The sequence below is a fragment of the Panthera uncia genome, chromosome B4, assembly GCF_023721935.1.
Source record: "Panthera uncia isolate 11264 chromosome B4, Puncia_PCG_1.0, whole genome shotgun sequence".
NCBI classification, from domain to species: domain Eukaryota; kingdom Metazoa; phylum Chordata; class Mammalia; order Carnivora; family Felidae; genus Panthera; species Panthera uncia.
In genome coordinates this window covers 23137846-23163208 of record NC_064809.1, presented here as the reverse complement: position 1 = coordinate 23163208, position 25363 = coordinate 23137846, and the positions used below count along the sequence as shown (strand labels likewise).

Below are 25363 nucleotides of genomic sequence, written 5' to 3'. Positions count from 1 at the left end.
TTTAAGTGCCCCTCATAACATTCTTTGCTTATAGACTAGGACCTGCTGTATTCTTGGGTTAGTTTCTCTCTACTGTGTTCTACCTTCCCAGCCCCTGACAAACCTTTCTCTTTCAGGTCACCTTCCTAAGCTGCCTGACTGAATACTGTATTTTCTGGCTGACACCTAGTATAATCTATGTTTATGCATATGTTTGTCTTACCTATACACCAATATTTTAAGAACATTATGAATAATTTTTGCAGATCAATTTTTGTATACACTTTTCTTTAGATTTCAAAAAAATAACTCACTTTTTAAAAAGCTCTTGATACATATTACCAGATATTTTCAGTGGACTGTACCATTTATGCTCTCTTCTTCAGAGTATGAGGGTATCTTACTCCTTGGATATTTAATATTATGAACAATTATAATTTTAAAAAAACCCTTTGTCCTGAAATAAATGAAATACTGATCCATAGTTTCCCATTGTTTTATTCAAATTTTTTTGCATTCAGTTTTATAATTTGTTGCAATTCTTATAAATTGAGATGAGACTGTGAGGTAATTTTTTTTTAGACAAAGAGCTAATTTTCAAAAATTATTTGTTGAATTGGCCATTCTCATTCTGTTGTTTTGGAAAGCTTTCTCTAAAAGTTTTGTAGTGCTTTCATATCAACCCTTAAGATTATTCCTAGGTATTTCAGGTTTACATTTAAAATTGCGAAGAGGACATTTCCATAATTATCTTCTCCAATTTAAAGGTAAATAGAAAGCTATTCTTTCTTATACAAACCTATACATCTTGCTTAAATTTTCTTGATTGAACTTTCATGAATATATGAATAATTCCTTTTCAGAGATATAACTCATATACCATAAAATTCTTCATCTTATGGTAAATTTATGAGACATGGTAAATATGGTAAATTTAACTTTTATGAAATTTATAAAATTCAGTTGTTTTAGTGTATTCATAAAATGTGCATCATAACCCCTATCTAATTTCAGAACAATTTCATCACCCCAAAACGAAACCTCATACCCTATTGTTACTCCTCATTCTTCTTTTTCCCCTAGACCCTGGCAACCACTAATCTACTTTATGTCTGTACAAATTTGTCTATTATGAAATATTCTGAATATTTCATGTAAATGACATCATAGACTATGTAGCATTAATGAATACACTTCATTACTTTTTCCACTGAATAATATCTCATTGTACAGATAAACCATGGATTGTTTATCCATTCATCAGCTGATAAACACTTGGGTTCTTTCTAATCTTTGACTTTCATGAATAATCTTATTATGAAAATTTGTTGTATATATTTTTTTCTGTTTGGACATGTATTTTCAATTCTCATGGATATACACCTAAGAATGGAACTGTTGGGTGATATGGTAACTTTATGTTTAATATTTTGAGGAACAAAATTGTTTCAGAACATGGCTGTACCATTTTACAATCCCACCAGCAATGTATGAGGTTTTCAATTTCTGCACATCCTCACCAACAGTTATTTTAAGACTTTTTGACGATTAAGAAAAAAAAAGAAGACTTTTTGATTATAGCCATCTTTATGGGTTTGAAGTGCAATCTCATTGTGGTTTGAATGTGATATCTCAAATGAGTAGTGAAAAGTTAAGCATCTTTTCATGTAGGTATAGGCCATTTGTATATCTTCTTTGGAAAATTGTCTATTCTATTCAATTCAATTCCCATGTTTAAAGTTGTATTGCTTGTTCCTTAGTCATTGAGTTGTATTACTTCTTTACATATACTGAATATCAGACCCTTATCAGATTTGCAAATATTTCCTCCTATTCCGTGGGTTTTCTTTTCACTTTTTTTGGTGTGCAGGGTTTTTTTTTTTTTTTTTTTAATTTTAGAGTGAGAGACACACAGAGAGAGAGCGCATTCAGCACAGAGATGGATGCGGGGCTTTATCCCACGACACTGGGATCACGATATTAGCCGAAATCAAGAGTTGGATGCTCAAGCAACTGAACTTCCAGTTCTTTCCTTAAAGTTAAATTTATTTACACAGAACAAAATACACAAATCAGTGCACAAAACAATGACTTTTGATGAATGCAACAGCTTATATAACCCACACTTCCATCACTTCAGGAACAACTTGCTTATCCATTTTTCTGTTGCTGGACATTGGGTTGGTTCAAGTTTGGGGCTATTATAAAAAAAAATCCCAAGCAGGCTCTGCACTGCCAGGGCAGAGCCACATAGGGCTTAAAACCATGAACTGTAAGATTCTGACCTGGGCCAAAACCAAGAATCAGATGCTCAACTGACTGAGCCACTCAGGCACACTTGTTATTGAGTTCTATGAGTTTTTAAATATATTTTGGATTATTAAACCCTTTGTCAGGTATGTGAATTGCAAACATTTTCTCACATTCAGTAAGCTGCCTTTTCATTTTGTTGATGGTTTCCTTTGCTGAGCAGAAGCTCTTTATTTTGATGTAGTCCCACTTGTTTATTTTTGCTTTATAAAAGCTTTTGTGTTTGGAATCAGATTCAAAATTCATCGCTAAGACTGATATCAGGGATCTTACCACCTATGTTTTCTTCCAGGAGTTTCATGGTTTCAGGTCTTACATTCAAATCTTTAATCAGTTTTGAGTTAACTTTTGTGTATAGTGTAAGATAGTGGTCCAGTTTCATTCTTATGCATGTGGCTGTCCAGTTTTCCCAGCACCGTTTATTGAAGAGACTATCCTTTTCCCATTCTTGCTTCCTTTGTTGTAAATGAATTCACCATATGTCAATGGGTTGATTTCTGAATGGTCTTCTGTTCCACCTCTGTGTGTTTTGATTGCCATAACTTTGTAATATCTTTTGAAATTAGGGAGCATGATGCCCCCAGCTTCGTTCTTTCCAATTGTTCGTGTCTGCAATTTCTTTCATCAATGTGTTATAGTTTTCAGTGTACAGGTCTCTTGGTTAAATTTATCCCTAGGTATTTTATTCTTCTTGATGCAATTTTAAATGGAACTATTTCTTAATTTCTCTTTATGATAGTTTGTTATTAGTGTATAGAAACACAACAGATTTTTGTATATTTATTTTATATCCTACAACTTTACTGAATTCATTTATTAGTTCTAATAGATTTTTGGTGGTGTCTTCAGGATTTTCTATATATATCATGTCATCTGCAAGTTGTGACAATTTTACTTCTTCTTTTCCAGTTTTGATGCCTTTTATTTCTTTTCCTTGCCTAATTGTTCTGGCTACGACTTCCAATACTATGTTGAATAAAAGTGGTAAAGGTGGGCATCCTTGTCTTGTTCCTGATCTTAGAAAAAAAATTTTCAGCTTTTCACAACTGAGTACAATGTTAACTGTGGTTTTGTGATCATATATGGCCTTTAGTATGTTTAGGTACATTCCCTCTAGATCTGCTTTGTTGAGAGTTTTTATCATCAATGGATGTTGAATTTGCCAAATACTACTCTGCACCTATTGAGTTGATATGATTTTTACCTTCATTCTTTCACTTTTTTATTGAAGCATAGTTGATACACAATGTTACATTACTTTTAGGTGTGTAATATAGTAATTTGACAAGTTCATACATTATGCTATGATCCCTGCAAGTGTAGCTAACATCTGTCACCATATAATGCTATTATAATATCATTGATATATATATTCCCTGTACCTTCTATTCCTGTGACTTATTCTTTGCATAACTGGAAGCCTGTATCTCCCACTACCCTTCACCCATTTTGCCTATCCTTGCACCCCTGTTATTTTGTTACTTTCTTGATAGTATCCTTTGATGCACAAATGTTTTTCATTTTGATAAAGTCCAGCTTATCTACTTTTTTTCTTTTTTTGCTTGTGCTTTAGGTTTCTCTCCAAGACTATGAATATTTGTGTTTCCTTATAAGAGTTTTATAGCTTTAGCTCTTACATTTAGGTCTTTTATCCATTTGGAATTAATTTTTGTAAATGGTGTAGAGTAGAGGTCCAACCTCATTCTTTGGCCTGGAGAAACCTGGCATTGATCTGTGTGCGTCTTCCTCTTGCTGTAGCTTTGAAGTAAGTTTTAAAATCAGGAAGTGTGAGTCTTCCAACTTTCTTCTTCTTTTTTAAGATTGTTTTGGCTATTCTAGTTCCTTTGCATTTCCATATGAATTTTAGAACCAGCTTGTCAATTTCCACAAAAAAGTTAGCTGGGATTTTAATAGGAATTAGGCTGATTCAATTTAGGAAAGATAGAAATCTGAAAATACTGAACTTGCCAAACCATGAACAAGGGATGTCTTTCCATTTATTTAGGTCTTCTTTAATTCTACAGTGTTTCGTAGTCTTCAGGGCACCTTTCTAGCAGTTCTGTTGTTAAACTTATTCCTACATATTTTATGGTTATGCTATTGTAAATGAAAATTTCCCCTTAATTTCAGTTTTAGTCTGTGGCTAGTGTGTAAAATACAACTGATTTTTGCATGTCTGTCTTGTACACTGCAACATTGCTAAACCTGTTTATTAATTCTAATAGTTTTTGGTGGATTCCTTAGGATTTTCTCTACAGAAGATCATGTTATCTGGAAACAGTTTTACTTCTTTCTTCGATCTAGATATCTTTTATTTCTTTTTGGAGCTTAACTGCTCAGGTGAGAACTTCTAGGACAATGTTGGCTAGAAGTAGCAAGAGCAAACATTCTTGTCTTGTTCCTAATCTTAGGAACAAGGGGTAAAGACTTTAGGGGTAAAGACTTCAGTCCTTCATCATTAAGCATGATGTCAGCTGTGGGTTTTTCATAGATAACTTTTATCAGGATGAGGAAGTTCCCTTCCATTCCAAGGATGTAGAGTGTTTTATCATGAGAGTGTGTTGGAGTTTTGTCAAATGCTTTGTCTGCATTTGTTGGGATGATCACGTGGTTTTGTCCTTTATTATGTTAATGTACTCTATGACATTGATTGATTTTTGTATGGTCTAAATCCCACCGGGTCGTGATGTATGATCCTTTTTAGAGGTTGCTGGATTCTGTCTGGATTGAGATTTTTATGTCTATATTCATAAGAGATATCGGTCTGTAGTTTTGTTTTCCTGTGATATGTTTATTTATTTTTGGTATCAGGGTAATATTGGCCTCTTACAATGAATAGGAAGTGTTGCCTTATCTATTTTTCAGAATGGTTTGCAAAGAATTAGTGTTAATTATTCTTTATATCATTGATATAACTCATTAGTGAAGCCTTCCAGTACTGGTATGTGGGGGATGGGGGGGGCGGGAGGGGAAGATTTTTGATTAGTAATTTCAATGTCTTTACTTGTTTCAGATTTGTTTAGATTTTCTATTTCTTCTTGAGTCAGTTTTGGTACTTTGCATTATCTAGGAATTTCTAGAATAGTTGAGCTTCTAGTGTTAAATTCCTTGTTAGCTCAAATCCAGTCTTTTGGACTGGACACATGTGAATTCTGTGTGATGGACATTAGGATAGCCAGAGGCCAAGCAAGCCAATGACATGTTAGAAAGTATTATACAGGTAATACTATCTAAAATCACAAGCTTAACAATAGTCATGTTTAAAGGAAAGTAGTCTAAATACACAAATTAAGAGACGGAGGTTGTCAGATTAGACTTAAAGATGCAAGTCCTCACCGTAAGCTTTCTGCAAGAAATGCACATTAAATGTAAAACAAAGGTTTGGGGCGCCTGGGTGGCTCAGTTGGTTGAGAGACCAACTTCGGCTCAGGTCATGATCTCATGGTTTGTGAGTTCGAGCCCTGCATCAGGCTCTGTGCTGACCGCTCAGAGCCTGGAGCCTGCTTCTGATTCTGTGTCTTCCTCTCTCTCTGCCCCTTCCCTGCTCATGTTCTGTCTCTCTCTGTCTCAGAAATAAATAAACATTAAAAAAATCATTTTTAAAAATAAATATAAAACAAAAGGTTTAAAGTTAAAATAATGGGGAAAAAAGATATAACATGCTAACACTGATCAAAAGAAATAAAAAGTGGTTATATTAATATCAGACAAAGTAAATTTTATAGCAAAGAATATTACCAGGGACAATGAAGGTCATTTCATAATGGAGTCAATCTTTTATCATTATGGATAGGACATGAATTCATGTCCTACGAATAGGACCGAACAACTCCAAATGTTTATGCATCTAAGAACAGAACTTCAAAATATCTGAAGTAAAAACTGAAAGAACTGTGAGGAAAAACAGGCAAATATGAAATTTCCAACTATTCTCTCAATAGAACAAGTAGAGAGAAAATTAATAAGGATATAAAAGATGAACAAAATTATTAAACAACCACAAAACCACAGAAGACACATTCTTCCAAGTGCCCGTGGAACATTTACCAAGATAGATTATATTCTGGGCCATAAAATGAGTCTCAATAAATTTACGAGGATTCAGGTCATACAAGGAATGTGTGCTGACCAGAACAGAATTAAATTAGAAATCAAAAACAAAGATTTATGGAAAATCTCTCAAATATTTGCAAACTAATTAACCAATAACCTGTGGGTCAAAGAATAATTCAAATTAGAAATTATTTTGAGCTGAATGAAAACGTGAACACAACTCAGATATTTGGGAGTGGACACTTGTAAATGCTGGGGGAGGGGCAGCAGAGTAAGCAGAGGCCAGGTGAGTAGATGGCGCATCAGGAAGGACATAGGTGTGTCCACGTAATAACGCCAGCCGAGCCCCTGCCTCTGGGCCCAGACAACGGCAGGCAGATGGCAGCAAACAGCTTGCAGAAGCAGACTGTCTCACTGTGGCCTTTATTATTTATTTATTTTTTAAGAAATTAAAAAAAAAAAATTAAAAAAATTTTTAATGTTTATTTATTTTTGAGACAGAGAGAGACAGAGTATGAACAGGGAAGGGGCAGAGAGAGAGGGAGACACAGAATGTGAAGCAGGCTCCAGGCTCTGAGCTGTCAGCACAGAGCCGGACGCGGGGCTCGAACTCACGAACTGTGAGATCATGACCTGAGCCGATGTCGGATGCTTAACTGACTGAGCCACCCAGGCACCCCAAGAAATTTAAAAATTTTTTAATGTTTAGTCAATATATTTATTACAGCACATTGTTAGTCAAAAGTGTGGAAGCTTCATGAATTTGCATGTCACCCTTGCACAGGGGCCGTGCTAATCTTCTCTGCATCCTTCCAATTTTAGTGCATGTGCTGCTGCTGTGAGCACTCACTGTGGCCTTTAAAGCCTGGCTGCCCTTCTTTTTGCTACATGAATGAATTAATCTCATTTCCCACTTATTCTCTCACATCTACTTCACATGAGGAAGAGAAATATTTCCACTTGAGGGCATACAGTCTCTAACAAAGAACATTAGGATAAAGTATTTATCAACTATAGTCCAAGAAGTACTAATTCTGAATTACCAGATGGGCTCTTATTTGGCATTTTAATGTTAAGGAACACACACAGAGAATTGCACACACACATATACAAGGTGACACCATACAATCCAGGCAATAAAAAACATCCTATGTTTCCAATGTGGCACATAGCCCCTAAACTATATACTGTAATTCAAACCTATTTCCAGAAATCTTGACATAAAATGCTCCTGCTGTGATTAGAAATTAGAGCCCCCATATATATATATATATATATATATATATATAATCTCAAAAACAAAAAAAGGAGTTTAATATTAAAAAGCTTTGAATGTAGATATTACACAATAAAGGGTATTTAAAAATTATGCATCACAAAAAATCAAGTAGGACATCTGAAGTCAGACAAAATAAGTAACGCTTTAAATCTCTTTAGTTTTCTGAGATATGTTCCCATTTTATTCATGTCTAATATTTAATATGTTCTGAAAAGTAGAAAAATTAAAAAATGAATTTTGTTTTTATTTCTAATTATACTGAAAAGGTGTTCATTGATGTTAAAAGTTCTGTATGGATACAGACCTCTAGTTAATAAAAGACATCTTTTATCAATATGCTTACATATCGCAAATCTTTTATTTCCTATAAGTAGATTAAATTGAATTTATTAATTCATAAATGAAGCTATTCAAGCCAGCAACCCTTAATTAGCTTCTGAAAGTGACAAGAATATACCAACATAATTAACAATATTTAGGGCCATTCAGCTGGGCCAAACCTTTGGGTCCTGTAGGAAGCCAGACAGGGCAGTGTGAAGTCATTAGAAGGGGCAGGATGGGGAGGAAGGAGCAGAGGGAATTGTCCTGTCCTCCAGTTGGAGATTTTATAATCAAAGAGTAACTCCTTGGAGCTTAGGGGACTCTATTTTCATGGTTTCTGCGGAGCCATTCATAAGGACTAGCTGTATACAAGTCCCACAGGACTCAGTCTCAGACAGCTCTGGACGGATTACAAGTACCCCAAGAAAGGGGAGATGAGTATAGGAAGGACAAGTGAGAGGACACAATTTGCTTATTTCTCAGGTTTTCAAGGCCTCACTTTTTCTAGGTCCTTCCAAGCATATGAGTGATCAGAATGACAGAAATGTAGGGCTTGCAAAGCTCAGATATGTAACCACACACTTTCTGAAAGTTAATTAGAATCGGGATAGCACGCAAATAGTTCTGTGCATTAGTGTGAGTCTTTATGGTGCATTCCATGCCAATGTTTCTTGAATTAATGAAATTATGAGGTAAATTTATATTGTCAAGAGCCAAATGTCTTTTGATCTTTCCTGTTTCATTGCAAATAATTTAAAATGGTAAAAATATCTCTAGGGAAACTGTTTAAATCTTAATCTCACAAAGCCTAGGTTGGCACTCAATGAACTAAGAAACAGGTAAAGAGAAAGTCAAATTATTTACAAATCTAATTTTCTTTCCAAACCTCTTAAAATGCCAGTATTAGACATAGTTCTGAAACATGAATTTGAAACTTTTATTTTCTAAATTATCATCCTAAGCATGTCATTTTTCTATAGAGCACCTAGTTATTTTCCAGTAAATGCAAAGTGTGGGTATAGGAGGCAAAGGCTCGGGTATTTGGTAGTCTGCCTCTGAAGCTAAGTAACTTTCTTTGAATTTGGAACTTACTTAGTTTTCTATTAACAAAGATTCTCTGTTTAATCAAACTTTAGCCAGGCTCTTCTGAACCTTCTGCTCGACTGGGCCCAATCTTTGGACTGCCCTTGTCTTTTTGTTTGTTTTTCCTAAAATTAAGTTTCAATTATTCCAATAAAAGGATATAATTGCTTCAATTACTAATTAAATTTTGTGTAATGACTACATTCTCTATAATTTATAAATGCCTAAATTTCAATTTGCAACAAATTCCTGAGATAGTAGGTTTCAAAATACATAGAAGCTCAAGGTGTGTTGTTGTTTTAATCCACACAGTAAAAGAGAAAAAAGCAGAAGTAAATTCTCTTTGGATTTCCCTTGTCTTTACACTGCCCAATTGTAGCAAGAGTCTTACTAAGTCAGTTTTGGGAGAATCTCCCACCCTTGATATCTGAGACCACCTTGGCTTGCCTTTGTCAAGACTCCTATCAAATTGGTTTAGCAAGAAATTCTCCTTTGCCTCTGATGCTTTCTCTTAGTTTTCCATCCACTGCTCCTTCACTGTTAATCTCCACTTTTCCTTGTTATCTTCAGAGTTGAGCCCAATCTCCCTCCCCTGCTGTAAAACTCCATTGTCATTGACCCCTGAATGAAGTCTGTCTCACCATTCTTTAATGAGTGTCAGAATAATTTTTTTCTTTAACAATGTCCAAATATAACTCTAACAGGAAAAGAGACCTTCCTCAGAAGCTTATGAGTCCCTTTTCTCTGAGACAATATGGTTCTCAAGAAATGTTACTATGAGTAATTCTTCATGTGAAGGTATTCTAAATCCAGAGTAGGCAGCCGGAAAAGATGATAAATCACAGTGAACTCAGCAGAAAGGAGGACCTGAAATCGTCATCATTATCATGATCCATATGGCAAACTCTTCCCATTTCCTAGTCAAAATGCAATGTCCGTGGTTACATGCTCAAAGGATGTTTAATTGAGACATTATTTTGGTTGAGGTGGGCAACTGGTTAAAACCATTTTGAAACTATTTCATATTCAAACCCCTATGGACCATGATTTGGGACCTTCAACATCATTCATCTGTGAGCTGGAGTTAACTGTAAGAGTTTTAGAGTAATCTTGTGTATGCCCAGAGGCATTTGCTCAGCCACCTAAGAACAAAAGTTGTTATTTTTTTGGCTTTCATAAATGAGGTCTAACCAACACCTTGCTCAATGGTCTGTTAAGGCAGATGGTTCTGCAGCTAATAGACAGTCTAATTTGCCTAAGTTCCTATCTCAAATTGCCTGCCAGCCAGTGGTTATCATAAGTTAAGCTAAAGAAGGAAACCATCTTATTACAAGCTCTTAGCTTCTTTATATAGTCCCACACTTGCTTTTCTTTCTTTTGCTCTTTCAAAAATTTAACATACCTTGCTGTATTTTATGTATCCTTATAAAGAATACATAAAATAAATAAATATAAATATCATCCAGTCGCTTTTCAAAATTTACTAGGAAACAACCAAAAATAAAATAAAATAAAATAAAATAAAATAAAATAAAATAAAATAAAATAAAACCCTTCTCACAAAGTATAAATATTTGGTGCTAATGAGCACAGTAGAGAAAACTGCCATGTATTGTGTTGTATCTAGAGCAAGGAATACTGAATAATGTATGAAGTGAAAATCCCTCATCCAGACCCAGAAGAAGGCTTTTTCACAGCTTGCTTAAATATTCATTTTAAATATAGTACAACAAAGTCTTTTGTTTTTTCCTTGATTAGCCTTGGAAAAAGGAACGCAGCAATTTGTTTCCAGAAACCATATTATAGGGAATAGGAAAATGTTCCTTTAGCATTAAGTTTCTTAATCTCTTTCCACCTCCTTTCCTTTAAAACATTGCCTCATTTTGCCTCCTGAAATTATACTTGGCTTTTCTGCACCTAGAGATACTGCCTTCCCAATTTTCTTAAACCAACTTAACTTAGCAAGTAATCTGTGAACACACACATCCATGGAGGTGCTAGATGTTCTTTTAGATCTGTCTTACATCATTCATGTCCTAAGTCAAACATATGTATGGTTCCTGAAGGAAACTCCTTTTTATCAATGAAACTCCTTCATTTTTTCCTACTTGAGCACTATTTTCCCTTTTGATCCATATTAAGCAAGCTAAAACCTGATCATTCTTCCTTCTTTCTTTCTCCAAAAAGGAACAAATAGTTTCAGGTTCAAATAAATGGCACTGCCTGAAGGTGGGGTAGTGGGACTGGTTTGCCCTAGGGTGTAGGTAACAAAGGGACTGATTTGCCTATAGATAATTTAAGGCAATAATAAGGACAACTAAAAGCTGGTCTGCTTTTTATCTCCATCATGTGTTAGTGATCCTTTGGTTTGGCATTGTAGTCTTTGCGTGAGTCTCAGATGTGGGGAGACACCACTAAATTAAAAAGTAGAAGATTTGGTAAAAGTACATGGAACTTTTAAGTCCCCATCCCAGGCTAACAGTATCATCTCTGCGACAGAGTGAGAGAGATCTTGTTCCTTTTTCACATTTGCTTCAAGTTTTCTGAGATACTGGAATTCTGTAAACACTACAATCAATCAATGAGAAACCAGGAGATGGAGAGAGAAATGTTCTATTACTAAGCCTTGGGGGAAGTGACTGAAATAAAACAAAAACTCAGGTCTTTTTTGCCTGTCCTATTCCCAGGCGACTATAACATTCATCTTATATGTCTGTACTGATAATTTCCTTAGACTTTTCTGCCTAAAGAGTTGGGTTTACCTTTAAAAAAATCTTGAAATGAAAAATGAAGCTTCTGTGAAAATGATATATGGCATTCACTATGCTGTCTTGATTCCTCAATCTACCTTGGGTCAGGTTCTCTAAAGCCTAGTTCTGTGACTTTCTATCCTTCCAATGAATTTCCTTTTTGCTTAATTTAGCCATAGTAACCCCTCCCCCTTGATATACTTACATATATTCCAATCATATTTGATCTTTACAACAACTTTACAAGTGAAGTGAGATAACTGATTTTCAGATGTTAAAATAATGTATTTTTGGTTTTGTAAATAGTTAATGGCAGGATTAAAATTCAAATTTGGATTTGTTAGGATTTATGTCTTTCCTCTATATCATGTTACTACAAAATCTTAGAAGTCATTTCTTCAGGGCCACATGTTGCTTGAATCTAAAAGATACCAACCAAAGACACCCCAGCTGCTCCATTCACTATAACCCATTCATTCACTTAACAAATATCTAAATATATAAATATGGGCAAGATGCACAACTAAGGATGGAGAATACAAAGCTGGTTCAGCCGTCACTTTCATTGGGTTGTTCACATTCTTCTTGGATACTAACTGTTCAGTTTTATAGACTTAAACAATACTGGAATCAGTTCAATTTAAACAATATGGAAAAAAACAGAATATAATATGAAGCCATATGTTTCAGACAGGATAAGAATAACTCAGCTCATTAAGTTAGAAACAGTTTCTATTCAATGTAGACTTCAGTGGGGGTAACTCTTCACTACAATGACTTCTAGAGATACATAGAAAGATAGGGCTTTAATTCCAGTCTTTAAACAAAAGAATGATGAACTAATCTAGTTTCTCAAATTCCAATCATTTGCAGACCCCACTCAAGATTTCTGCCTAGGTCTGCGTACAAGCTTTAAATCAATTTCTATTTATTGGTTTAAAATATTTTAAAGGAAACTTTATATTGCTACTTTCAATGAAGAACCGATAATCCAGAAACAGAAAGTAAGTATAGAAGTACAATGAGAGAGTTAATAGGTTATATCCAGACCGCACTGCAGTGCACAGCTCTGAGCCCAAAGCTTGATCTGTTCTTTGTTGCAAAGGAGGATTAGAAACTGTTTGGCAGGTGTCAGAGACTTTCTGGTTCCACACTAATTTTTCTCTTGGATATAATCAGAAGGATGGAAAGAGAACCTAAATGGAAGTAATTTTCTCATTACACGATTCAGTGCTATTTAATACTATATTTGCATCCCACCAAACAGCCTCTTACAGACCAGAGTTATATGTTCTAGATACTTGGGGACATACAGTGAGTCAGGGGCCTGTGAATGAATGCATTATGTGTGGAGAGAACTGTTGGAAGCAGCTTTCAAGGCTGCATCTGACATTTTTATTCATTCAATCATCGACTAATGTGTATTAAACACCTCCAATGTATCAGCCATTGTGCGAAGAGGCAGGGATTCAATGGTAAGACCCTCATTTCAAAAAGAAAGTAAATTAGGTAAAAATGAAGAAGATAATTAAATAAACAAACTGTATTACATAATAAAGAACCCAAGAGATGCCAAGTGTTAGACTCACAGGGAGAAAGATAATTTTTAAATCTCAAGAGATCATCCTTTCTCTCAGGATTTCTAGAAGGTTTATTGTCTGTTATAAGCAATAACAATGATTACTCATTTTCTTTGGTGAACACCAGCTGAAAACAGCTATCATATAAGGAATGAAAACTGGAAGACACTTGGAGACTATGAGAACACAATAGCAAAGCGTGCTGTGGTGTGGGAAGAATAAAGTGAATGTCAGAAAGAACAGTAGAGATTTGTCCAATCCTTTCCATTTACAGGAAATAGAAGCCTATGCTTTCCTAGAGTTAGAGGCTGAACTGAGATTTAAGCTGGATTTCCTAAAACCCAGTCCAATGTGCTGTGTACTATAGGACATATATAAAAGAAAGGAATCTTGAGAGTTAAGGATATTTACATTTATTCCAAAAAGATAGTCTGGAGCATTCCCAGTAAATAAGTAAAAATGAAACAAGACAAACAAACAAAACAGAACAAAAAGCAACAACCAGAAAAAGAAATGGAGCTTCTTGTGTAATAGACAATACAATGATCACATTTTAAGATTGAAAGGGGAACATTTAAAGATAAATATAACACATATTATAGCTCTAAAATAAGCTGCTTTCTGAGCCATATTAAAATACTTTTATTGAGAAACATGATCAAATTAACATGGAAATATGAATGGTTTCCTATGGTTATAAAATGACTTTAAAGCTAATCAGCATAAAGGTTTTCCTCTACAGGGCTGCAGATTTATCGTGCAGGAGAAATTACGATCTCTCTCTGATGGTCTTTGGCACCACTGCATTGAGAGAGCTTGCAAAGAGGAGGCATGGGAAACCCTTTTGTGCACAGATAATATATTATATTGCCTATTTCTTCTTCCTATTTATCATATACATTAAGAAAAGTAGGTGGTTTTGAAACTAAGTATAAAAGAATTCATACTATTATCTAATTTACAAGGTTGATAATCACTCGAGCACGCTGGTTAAGGAGGAAAGTCAAGAACACCATTTTTTTTTTGAAATTCACCGATAGAATATCAGCCGATCACCCTGGGGCATGTGATTGATGAATGAAGAACAGTAGTTTATGTCAAGTAAGCATATTGCTGAGTTCTACTATGTAAGGATTCTTTGGAAGCTCGGGACCTGGACTATTATTTCAGCGGTACTGTCTTTGTCTTCCTTCCTATTCTTAGCTAGTAAGTACTGTCTTGCATTCATTCTAAACTATTTTTTATTCAGAATTAAAATTTCCATACCTAATGGCATATTTTATGAAAGCATGTTGTTCAAATTCAGTTGTATTAAAGATTCTCCTAGAGATTCTTAATAATATTGCCCTGAAAATGAAAAATATATATCATCTTGCTATCTCAATTCTTGAAATTAAACCATTTATGTGGCTGACCCAGCTTGCAATGACATGCCAAGACACTTTGATCCTCTCCTGGGAATGAAAACTTAGGAAATATAATGTACCTGTGAAGCTTGAGAGTGACAGTTCCATAAACAGTAGCAAAACCGAGAAGACGGACCCATCTTAGGAGAATACAGCGAAATGTGCTTGGCTCAAAGTACAAAATAACAACCTGTGGGATGAGAAGAGAAAGAAAGAGACCTTCAGGATCAACTGATGACCCATAGACTAAAATCAGTATTTCATAATCTGATGTTTAACACATATGAATTTTAACATAAGCACACATCTTTTTGAACAAAACTTTATATTGTTTTGATCATTCATTGTCCATATCAAAGGATTGTAGAGTCTCCCTATTGTTTTCCAATCAAACCTAAGTTCCTTAACTTTTAACTTTCAGGAGTTTCTATCAATTGTCTCTAAGCCTGTGGTACATTCAAACCTAACACTCTTTATTTCCCCAGAGGGCCAGCCAGGCTGGCCTCCATTATGATACTTCGCTGGAGCCTTGCTGATTCCCACCTCCACACTTCTGGCAGTACCTTTCCCCAGTCTGAACTAGCCCTGAGAGGATTAGCCTGTACTGTACTCCCCAATCAATCTCCCACTCTGTAGTACTTTCTCCACTTAGTACTTGGCTCAATTGCTTCACTCACTCCTCTCTTCTCACTCCAGAGTTTTCATCGAGTAAATATTAATGAAGCATTTACCAGGAGCCAGACACTCTACTAGAAGCTGTAGACACAAAGGCTAATAAGGAAAAGAGACCTGGAGGTGAGGAGTTGTATTAACGTAGCACAGGTGCTGTATGAGCATCTGTGCAGGTTCAATGGGATACAAAGAACACGTGGCCACTTCCAGGGGGTGGTCAAAAGGCATGTGCAAGGCACTGTATGTGCTACCTTTCATACGCTACTGGTATTTTGGTTTTGAACAAGCCCTCATAGAATAGGAATTGGTTTGGCCCCACTTAAGCAATCCAGAGAATAAATGCTGTTGAGAAAAATGTAGACTTTGATGTTAGAGCAGCTGGCCTGAACTGATTTTGCCGAAAACAAGGTCATCACAACAGAAAAACTCCTCAAATACTCACCCCTAAAACCCTGAGTGTTATTTTACATTTTTCAATCCTAAAGATGTAAATATTGGAAAACATAAAGCATGGCTGGGGGACATGGGGTGGGTGCTGACATCTTCTCACTGATATCTTACAAATGAAGCCCCACTCTCCAGCAGGGCCAAGAATGGCATTACCTATAACTCTCTGCTGGTATTTCCCAAGTAGTTCTACCATATGAAGATATTAAACTAAGTACTTCCAATACCATTAGAATTACATTCTCAAGGCGTGGGAAAAAGGCTGGTATTATGAAGAAGTCAAAGGAAGGTAAAAATAGGTGTGGCCCTGAGATAATGTTGCTTTGTGTATATGTGGTATTTGCCTTTAATATTCTAATTTACTAGGTCTACGCTGAGGCTAGAGATAAAGATGTTATTTTAAAATTCAATATACCAGGAAAGTATTTGGAGTCATCCAAAAATTGATACATAAAAAACAGTTCTTTTATGGATTATTTTCACAAAACAAGTTAAAATTTTGTAAATGCATATTCTAAGTTTTATTTAGCTCACATATTTTAGAAATAGTTCCTTTACACAAGGGTCTGATAGTAATTATAAGTTCTGCAAAAGAGGCTGTATTGTTTAGTAAGGAATCTGAGCCTTAGGAAGAAGTGAAAATTTAGGAGGAAAAAAACAAATAGAGAAAACTTGATAGAAGATTAAGGGATTAGGGGATCACATGTGTTCCTTCTAATGGCACAGAGAAATGACATATTAGAAACTAGAGAGAGAGAGAGAGAGAGAGAGAGAGAGAGAGAGAGAGAGAGAGAGGGAGACAGACCTAAAGTCTAGAATATACAAAAGCTCAAATGTTTCCACTAGAAATGGTTCTAAAGATTATTCTAGCACAGTAGATTCTTGGAAACTGAAAAATCCTGTGACTTATTGCAAAGTTTTCCATTGCACACCAAGCAATGGATAAGGGAATGAATAAGCAAAGGTGAACAATGTAATATAAAAGTTTGCATATATTTTTATTTTGAAGGAAAAAATTGCTCTTGAATTATTCAGGAACTACTGTTATAGCTTCCAACTTTTATTTCACAGATGAAGAATTAGAGGAAGAATTAATGAGAGATTGAGTCAGTCAGAAATAAATGAAAGAATAATAGTCAATTTTTTCAATACCTACAGATGAGGTATAAGCTTAAAAATCATAGAAAGTGAAATTCTGTTGAACTTAATAAAATATATTGTTAGAAACGGTTCAGCAATAGTGAAGTAGAACTCCTAATTTTGTAGTAGAGAAACACAGGTTCTGAATCCAGTCTCCCTGGGTTCCAATCCTGGTTCTCTTCCTTACTAGTCGGGTGGCTTCGACAAATTACTTAACATTGCCTTGCTATGCCTCAGTTTTCCCATCTTTAAAATGAACACAACACTAATACTTCTAGGTGGTACTGTTTTGAAGTTTGAACGTGATAAACATAGTGCCTGCTACATTGAGCATTCAATAAACTTTGGCTAATACCATTAGGAGAGTTGATTTATGCATGCTTTGTTCTAAAAGTGACCATTCTCACTGCAGTATAATTATATCTTATCTCAGTGAATTCTTTTCTGATTGTTCCACCCACTCTCTCTGAATTCCTCTTATCACATTTTGACTGTATCACATCTTTTTTACTTTATCTTATACCGTAGTTAACTGTATGGGGGGAGGTCTCCCTGAATCAATGTAAAATCAGAAAAGGCATGCTTTTCCATATATTCCATGTGTTTCACACACAGAAAATTTAAATATGTTAAATGTTTGGTCAATGATTATTTTAGTCAATTTAACAAAGAAAATATTATATACAAAATAAAGTATTTGAAAAGTCCAATTACAATTCACTAATCATTGTGATTCTAATTCACAATTCACTATTTATTTACTCTGTGTGAGGCAGTAAGTGATTTAGAAGTCATAAGAATAAATCCAATGTGCATTAGGTTATCAGGTTATAGTTTAGAAGAGTGGATGTTACGTGTAAATGATAAAAATAATGGCATGATAATACCAAATGTTTACACAGCATTATTGCTAGACATGAAATTAAGCATTTTTACAGTATTTACTTATTTAATCCCCACAATACCTTACATAGTAGGAACGTTATTTTACAGAGGAGGAATGACACATAGAGAATTTAAGAGATGCGCTCAATGTCACAAGCCAGGAAATGTCAGAGCTAGGATCTGAATCCAGGCAGTTGAGTTCCAGGGTTCACATCTTGCCTCTCTAAGTAGTTCTACCACGTGGGGGAGGTGACAAATGCTAGCATATTGTGAATTGAATCATATTGAGGATTCAGAGAAAAGGGAAATTACTCTCAGTGGGAACAAGTGAAGGCATCCTGAGTAACAACCTGAGGGGGAGAGGGTTTAAGTATGTAAGCGAATAGGAAAGGGGGAGGGAGCCCAAGACAAAGGCACAGTTGTGGGAGAGCTTCAAGAGCATAGAGTATATGCTTACAGCCAGGAAGACAGAAAGGGCAACACTAAAAATCAAGCTTTAAAACAGAGATGGAACCAGCTTTGAATAAAAGAGTGAGGAATTCAGATTCTATTCCCTGAGCAGACATGTCATTAAACTTCTTTAAATTGAGATCAGAAGTGTGTTCCAGGGAGTTAATCTGGCAGCAGCATGCATGAGGGTTGGATGCTATGTAAGGGGAAGATACTGAAGGTGAGAGGGCCAGTTGGGAGAGAAAAACAAAACAACACAAAATGGATTCATCATCTTCCTCACCAAACTTTTTCCTGTTCTTGTATCTTATTTCAGCATCCCCCTTTGTTCCAGTCCCCAGATGCTTCTGCTGCCGTAACTCTCCTGCATAGAACATTTCAGTGGCTCCCAGGGCTCTTATGAAAAAGTCTAAATTATTTAGGATGATAGACACCAGTTACCTCTATGTAACATCAGTACTTTCACCTATGCCAACCCTCCAATTCTTGCATCTGCTCTCCCTTCTGACTGAGTGCTCCTTAGACAATCCAACTGCCTCACCTGTGCGTGGCTTATTCTTACTCACCCTATGGGCTTCAGTCTAAATCTCTCTCCTTCTAGAAAGAGGAGACCTTCCCTGTGGGCTCAGCACACTGCCCCTACTTGCTTATAGCACCAGATCCACAGCACTGAATTAGATTTGTAGGCTTTGTGACAACCACGTTTATCACGTTCAATTCTGTCGTAACATCGCTAGCAGTGCTGGCACACAGAAAGTGCTCATAAATACGTGTTGAATGAAAGAAAACATACAGCTGTAGGAAAATGGTAAAGAAGGATATAACTACTGTCGTGAGGATGGGAATTCAGGCATTCAAGAGAACAGAGGAAAGAACACGCTGATTCACGAAAATTGGGCAGCTGAGTATTTGTTGAGGCAAAAGAGAATAAAGTATCAAAAATAATGTGAAGATTTTAAGCTTGGGTGACTGGGAGGATGATTGTGTTTGAAAGGGAACAGATAAAAAAGAAGATGCATGAGTCTGGGTAAAACTATGTTAACTCTGCTTAGAAACCTCCCCACCCCCACTTTATCCTTCCTGGATTGGCACTCCCCAGACTGAGTTGGATTTTCATCTTCTGCACATTAGTTACTTGTGCTGAATTCTGAGCTTTTCTTCATTGCACTCACCAACTCTACTTTGATATAATTATTTCTGTAATTCATTTGTTAAATGTGTCTACTTGCTAGTTTGTAAAGTGTATGAGGGCAGGGATCGTAACTATCTTACTCATGATTACATACTCATTCTTTGGTATCCTATCTGGCGATGGTATGTGAGCCTTAAATGTATGTGGAATGAATGAGATTTAAGAAAGGAAGGGAGGGAAGGAAAGGGGAAGTAAGGAGGGAGAAAAGATGATAAGTTTATTTTTTGATGCACTGAGTGTAAGTTATCAACATCCCACCCAGATCTAGCTTTTTAGTAGTTAATATACTCTATAATGAGAAAGAAAGAAAGAAAGAAAGAAAAAAAGGAAGAAAAAAAGGAAGAAAGAAAGAAGAGAAAAGAAAAGAGAAGAGAAAAGAAAAGAAAAGAAAAGAAAAGAAAAGAAAAGAAAAGAAAAGAAAAGAGAAAAAAGAAAGACTAGGAAGTTTCAATGTCTTTCAAATCCCAGTATTTCACCTTTTCTTGTTAAATACAATGTATATAAATGTATGGATTAAAAAATATTATAGATACCCCTTCCCAAATTCTGAGTTATTGACACATTTTATAAAAACCTTCATAACAGAAGAAATGGAGAAAATCTAAGCCACTGAGCTGAAGACTTTATGAATGATGATGATAATACAAATAGCTGCCATTTCATGTAGCAATAATAATAGCTCCCCATGCCTCCCACACACTGTTAGTATGATAGATATGTTCCTTCCAAGATATACTTTACTATTCTCATTTTAAAGATAAAGAGACTGAAGTTTGATGGGGTTAACTAATTTTCCCATGGTTATCAAAAATAGTATGTTTTCAAACCAGAATCCATAAAAAGTTCCTCTACTAGAAGAACTGTCTGAGGTATATTTTCAAAGTACATATTTCAAGAGAAAACTTTCTGCATATTCTTTCCAGTACTAGAGGATAATGGTAGATATAAAGATACTTAGTGTGTGAGAAGCAGGACATTAGTGTACCACTTTTGTCCTTGAGTAACCTAAGGACCGAAGACCATGCATAACTGCTGGATGAGTGAGCACAGGGTATACATGTGAAGTAGGTTTAGAAGGGTAGGGTGAGAGAAAAAGAGACCTCTGTATATTTTAAGGACTTGGTTCTTCAACATTGGAAGGTTTTTCAGAGTGGGATACTCTAGGCATTGTGTTTTTAGAAAGCACTACTGTTGGGGCCCCTGGGTGGCTCAGTCGGTGAAGCGTCCGACGCTTGGTTTTGGCTCAAGTCATGATCTCATGGTTTGTGAGCTCAAACCCCACATTGGGCTCTGCGCTGACAATGTGCAGCCTGCTTGGAATTCTCTCTCTCCCTCACTCCCTGCCTCTCTCTCTCTCTCTCTCTCCCTCAAAATAAATAAATAAACTTAATAAAAAAAGCACCGCTGTTTTGGAAATGGCCTTCCAAGTCTTCCCCTCATTACAAACAAATCTATATAGATTATTCACCCATATCATCAAATATGAATTTTTTTTTTAGCTAGTTTTGAAGTCAGCTTGATTGCCTATACTCTTTGGATACTGAGCACAGCTAATGGGGGAAGAAAAGAGAACCATAAGAGAAAAGAAATATCAGCCTTTCCAAACAGGCACAAAATAGAGGAACATTTTTAAATAGAATAGCTCTCTTTTGCAAATACAGACGCAATATCAGAGACAGAAAATTAAACTCTGCTGTGTCAGCTCAGTAGGTGTGAGGCCCAGCGCTTTAGGAAGAGGACCGCTGAGAAGGTAAAATGGTCAGAAGCTTGCACAGCCCAGTGCTCTTCCCAGAGCCCTGAGAGTAAAATGTGTGAAGCTCTGGTTTTAGGCCTGATATTTTAAGGATCTGGGCAACAGCTTCCTAACAGCCTGGGACACAGTACTTCTACTTTCCTAATCGACTCGTCCAGTGTTATTTGCTTCAGTCCAGTGAAATTGGTTGTGAATTAAACTAGTCCTATAGGTGAACGAGGTGCAACATGCTTTGGTGTCTGTGTTAGTAGGTGTGTGAACCGTTTTATTTACAGAAGAAAGAGAAAGATTACTGGGTAATGGGAGAGTAACAGGTGCCAATGACAGGAGTTTTGTTGATGAAGTTGTCCTTTGATGAGGATGTGAAGGACTTCTAAAGCTTTTTTTTGTATTTATTTATTTATTTTTATTTTTTTTTTATTATTTCTTTTTTTTTATTTTTTATTTTTTATTTTTTAATATATGAAATTTACTGTCAAATTGGTTTCCATACAACACCCAGTGCTCATCCCAAAAGGTGCCCTCCTCAATACCCATCACCCACCCTGCCCTCCCTCCCACCCCCCATCAACCCTCAATTTGTTCTCAGTTTTTAACAGTCTCTTATGCTTTGGCTCTCTCCCACTCTAACCTCTTTTTTTTTTTTTTTTTCCTTCCCCTCCCCCATGGGTTTCTGTTATGTTTCTCAGGATCCACATAAGAGTGAAACCATATGGTATCTGTCTTTCTCTGTATGGCTTATTTCACTTAGCATCACACTCTCCAGTTCCATCCATGTTGCTACAAAAGGCCATATTTCATTTTTTCTCATTGCCACGTAGTATTCCATTGTGTATATAAACCACAATTTCTTTATCCATTCATCAGTTGATGGACATTTAGGCTCTTTCCATAATTTGGCTATTGTTGAGAGTGCCGCTATAAACATTGGGGTACAGGTGCCCCTATGCATCAGTACTCCTGTATCCCTTGGATAAATTCCTAGCAGTGCTATTGCTGGGTCATAGGGTAGGTCTATTTTTAATTTTCTGAGGAACCTCCACACTGCTTTCCAGAGCGGCTGCACCAATTTGCATTCCCACCAACAGTGCAAGAGGGTTCCTGTTTCTCCACATCCTCTCCAGCATCTATAGTCTCCTGATTTCTTCATTTTGGCCACTCTGACTGGCGTGAGGTGATATCTGAGTGTGGTTTTGATTTGTATTTCCCTGATAAGGAGCGACGTTGAACATCTTTTCATGTGCCTGTTGGCCATCCGGATGTCTTCTTTAGAGAAGTGTCTATTCATGTTTTCTGCCCATTTCTTCACTGGGTTATTTGTTTTTCGGGTGTGGAGTTTGATGAGCTCTTTATAGATTTTGGATACTAGCCCTTTGTCCGATGTGTCATTTGCAAATATCTTTTCCCATTCCGTTGGTTGCCTTTTAGTTTTGTTGGTTGTTTCCTTTGCTGTGCAGAAGCTTTTTATCTTCATAAGGTCCCAGTAATTCACTTTTGCTTTTAATTCCCTTGCCTTTGGGGATGTGCTGAGTAAGAGATTGCTACGGCTGAGGTCAGAGAGGTCTTTTCCTGCTTTCTCCTCTAAGGTTTTGATGGTTTCCTGTCTCACATTCAGGTCCTTTATCCATTTAGAGTTTATTTTTGTGAATGGTGTGAGAAAGTGGTCTGGTTTCAACCTTCTGCATGTTGCTGTCCAGTTCTCCCAGCACCATTTGTTAAAGAGACTGTCTTTTTTCCATTGGATGTTCTTTCCTGCTTTGTCAAAGATGAGTTGGCCATACGTTTGTGGGTCTAGTTCTGGGGTTTCTATTCTATTCCATTGGTCTATGTGTCTGTTTTTATGCCAATACCATGCTGACTTGATGATGACAGCTTTGTAGTAGAGGCTAAAGTCTGGGATTGTGATGCCTCCTGCTTTGGTCTTCTTCTCCAAAATTACTTTGGCTATTCGGGGCCTTTTGTGGTTCCATATGAATTTTAGGATTGCTTGTTCTAGTTTCGAGAAGAATGCTGGTGCAATTTTGATTGGGATTGCATTGAATGTGTAGATAGCTTTGGGTAGTATTGACATTTTGACAATATTTATTCTTCCAATCCATGAGCAGGGTATGTCTTTCCATTTCTTTATATCTTCTTCAATTACCTGCATAAGCTTTCTATAGTTTTCAGCATACAGATCTTTTACATCTTTGGTTAGATTTATTCCTAGGTATTTTATGCTTCTTGGTGCAATTGTGAATGGGATCAGTTTCTTCATTTGTCTTTCTGTTGCTTCATTGTTAGTGTATAAGAATGCAACTGATTTCTGCACATTGATTTTGTATCCTGCAACTTTGCTGAATTCATGTATCAGTTCTAGCAGACTTTTGGTGGAGTCTATCGGATTTTCCATGTATAATATCATGTCATCTGCAAAAAGCGAAAGCTTGACTTCGTCTTTGCCAATTTTGATGCGTTTGATTTCCTTTTGTTGTCTGATTGCTGATGCTAGAACTTCCAGCACTATATTAAACAACAGCGGTGACAGTGGGCATCCCTGTCGTGTTCCTGATCTCAGGGAAAAAGCTCTCAGTTTTTCCCCGTTGAGGATGATGTTAGCTGTGGGCTTTTCATAAATGGCCTTTATGATCTTTAAGTATGTTCCTTCTATCCCGACTTTCTCAAGGGTTTTTATTAAGAAAGGGTGCTGGATTTTGTCAAAGGCCTTTTCTGCATCGATTGACAGGATCATATGGTTCTTCTCTTTTTTTTTGTTAATGTGATGTATCACGTTGATCGATTTGCGAATGTTGAACCAGCCCTGCATCCCAGGAATGAATCCCACTTGATCATGGTGAATAATTCTTTTTATATGCTGTTGAATTCGATTTGCTAGTATCTTATTAAGAATTTTTGCATCCATATTCATCAGGGATATTGGCCTGTAGTTCTCTTTTTTTACTGGGTCTCTGTCTGGTTTAGGAATCAAAGTAATACTGGCTTCATAGAATGAGTCTGGAAGTTTTCCTTCCCTTTCTATTTCTTGGAATAGCTTGAGAAGGATAGGTATTATCTCTGCTTTAAATGTCTGGTAGAACTCCCCTGGGAAGCCATCTGGTCCTGGACTCTTATTTGTTGGGAGATTTTTGATAACCGATTCAATTTCTTTGCTGGTTATGGGTCTGTTCAAGCTTTCTATTTCCTCCTGATTGAGTTTTGGAAGAGTGTGGGTGTTTAGAAATTTGTCCATTTCTTCCAGGTTGTCCAATTTGCTGGCATATAATTTTTCATAGTATTCCCTGATAATTGTTTGTATCTCTGAGGGATTGGTTGTAATCATTCCATTTTCATTCATGATTTTATCTATTTGGGTCATCTCCCTTTTCTTTTTGAGAAGCCTGGCTAGAGGTTTGTCAATTTTGTTTATTTTTTCAAAAAACCAACTCTTGGTTTCGTTGATCTGCTCTACAGTTTTTTTAGATTCTATATTGTTTATTTCTGCTCTGATCTTTATTATTTCTCTTCTTCTGCTGGGTTTAGGCTGCCTTTGCTGTTCTGCTTCTATTTCCTTTAGGTGTGCTGTTAGGTTTTGTATTTGGGATTTTTCTTGTTTCTTGAGATAGGCCTGGATTGCAATGTATTTTCCTCTCAGGACTGCCTTCGCTGCATCCCAAAGCATTTGGATTGTTGTATTTTCATTTTCGTTTGTTTCCATGTATATTTTAATTTCTTCTCTAATTGCCTGGTTGACCCACTCATTCGTTAGTAGGGTGTTCTTTAACCTCCATGCTTTTGGAGGTTTTCCAGACTTTTTCCTGTGGTTGATTTCAAGCTTCATAGCATTGTGGTCTGAAAGTATGCATGGTATAATTTCAATTCTTGTAAACTTATGAAGGGCTGTTTTGTGACCCAGTATATGATCTATCTTGGAGAATGTTCCATGTGCACTCGAGAAGAAAGTATATTCTGTTGCTTTGGGATGCAGAGTTCTAAATATATCTGTCAAGTCCATCTGATCCAATGTATCATTCAGGGCCCTTGTTTCTTTATTGACTGTGTGTCTAGATGATCTATCCATTTCTGT

General features: G+C 36.2%; 1 protein-coding gene and 1 non-coding gene across 2 annotated transcripts in view; both read right to left on the bottom strand.

The window, feature by feature from the left end:
- Positions 1-25363, bottom strand: part of GPR158 (G protein-coupled receptor 158) — a 428312-nt gene that overhangs the window by 44689 nt on the left and 358260 nt on the right. Inside the window, exon 6 of the mRNA XM_049624721.1 lies at positions 14842-14951. Within this exon, the coding sequence (XP_049480678.1) occupies positions 14842-14951 (110 nt within the window). The remainder of the gene's footprint in view (positions 1-14841; positions 14952-25363) is intronic.
- Positions 7082-7188, bottom strand: LOC125920493 (U6 spliceosomal RNA). The gene has a single exon (XR_007457083.1). It is a non-coding gene; the product is annotated as a U6 spliceosomal RNA (small nuclear RNA).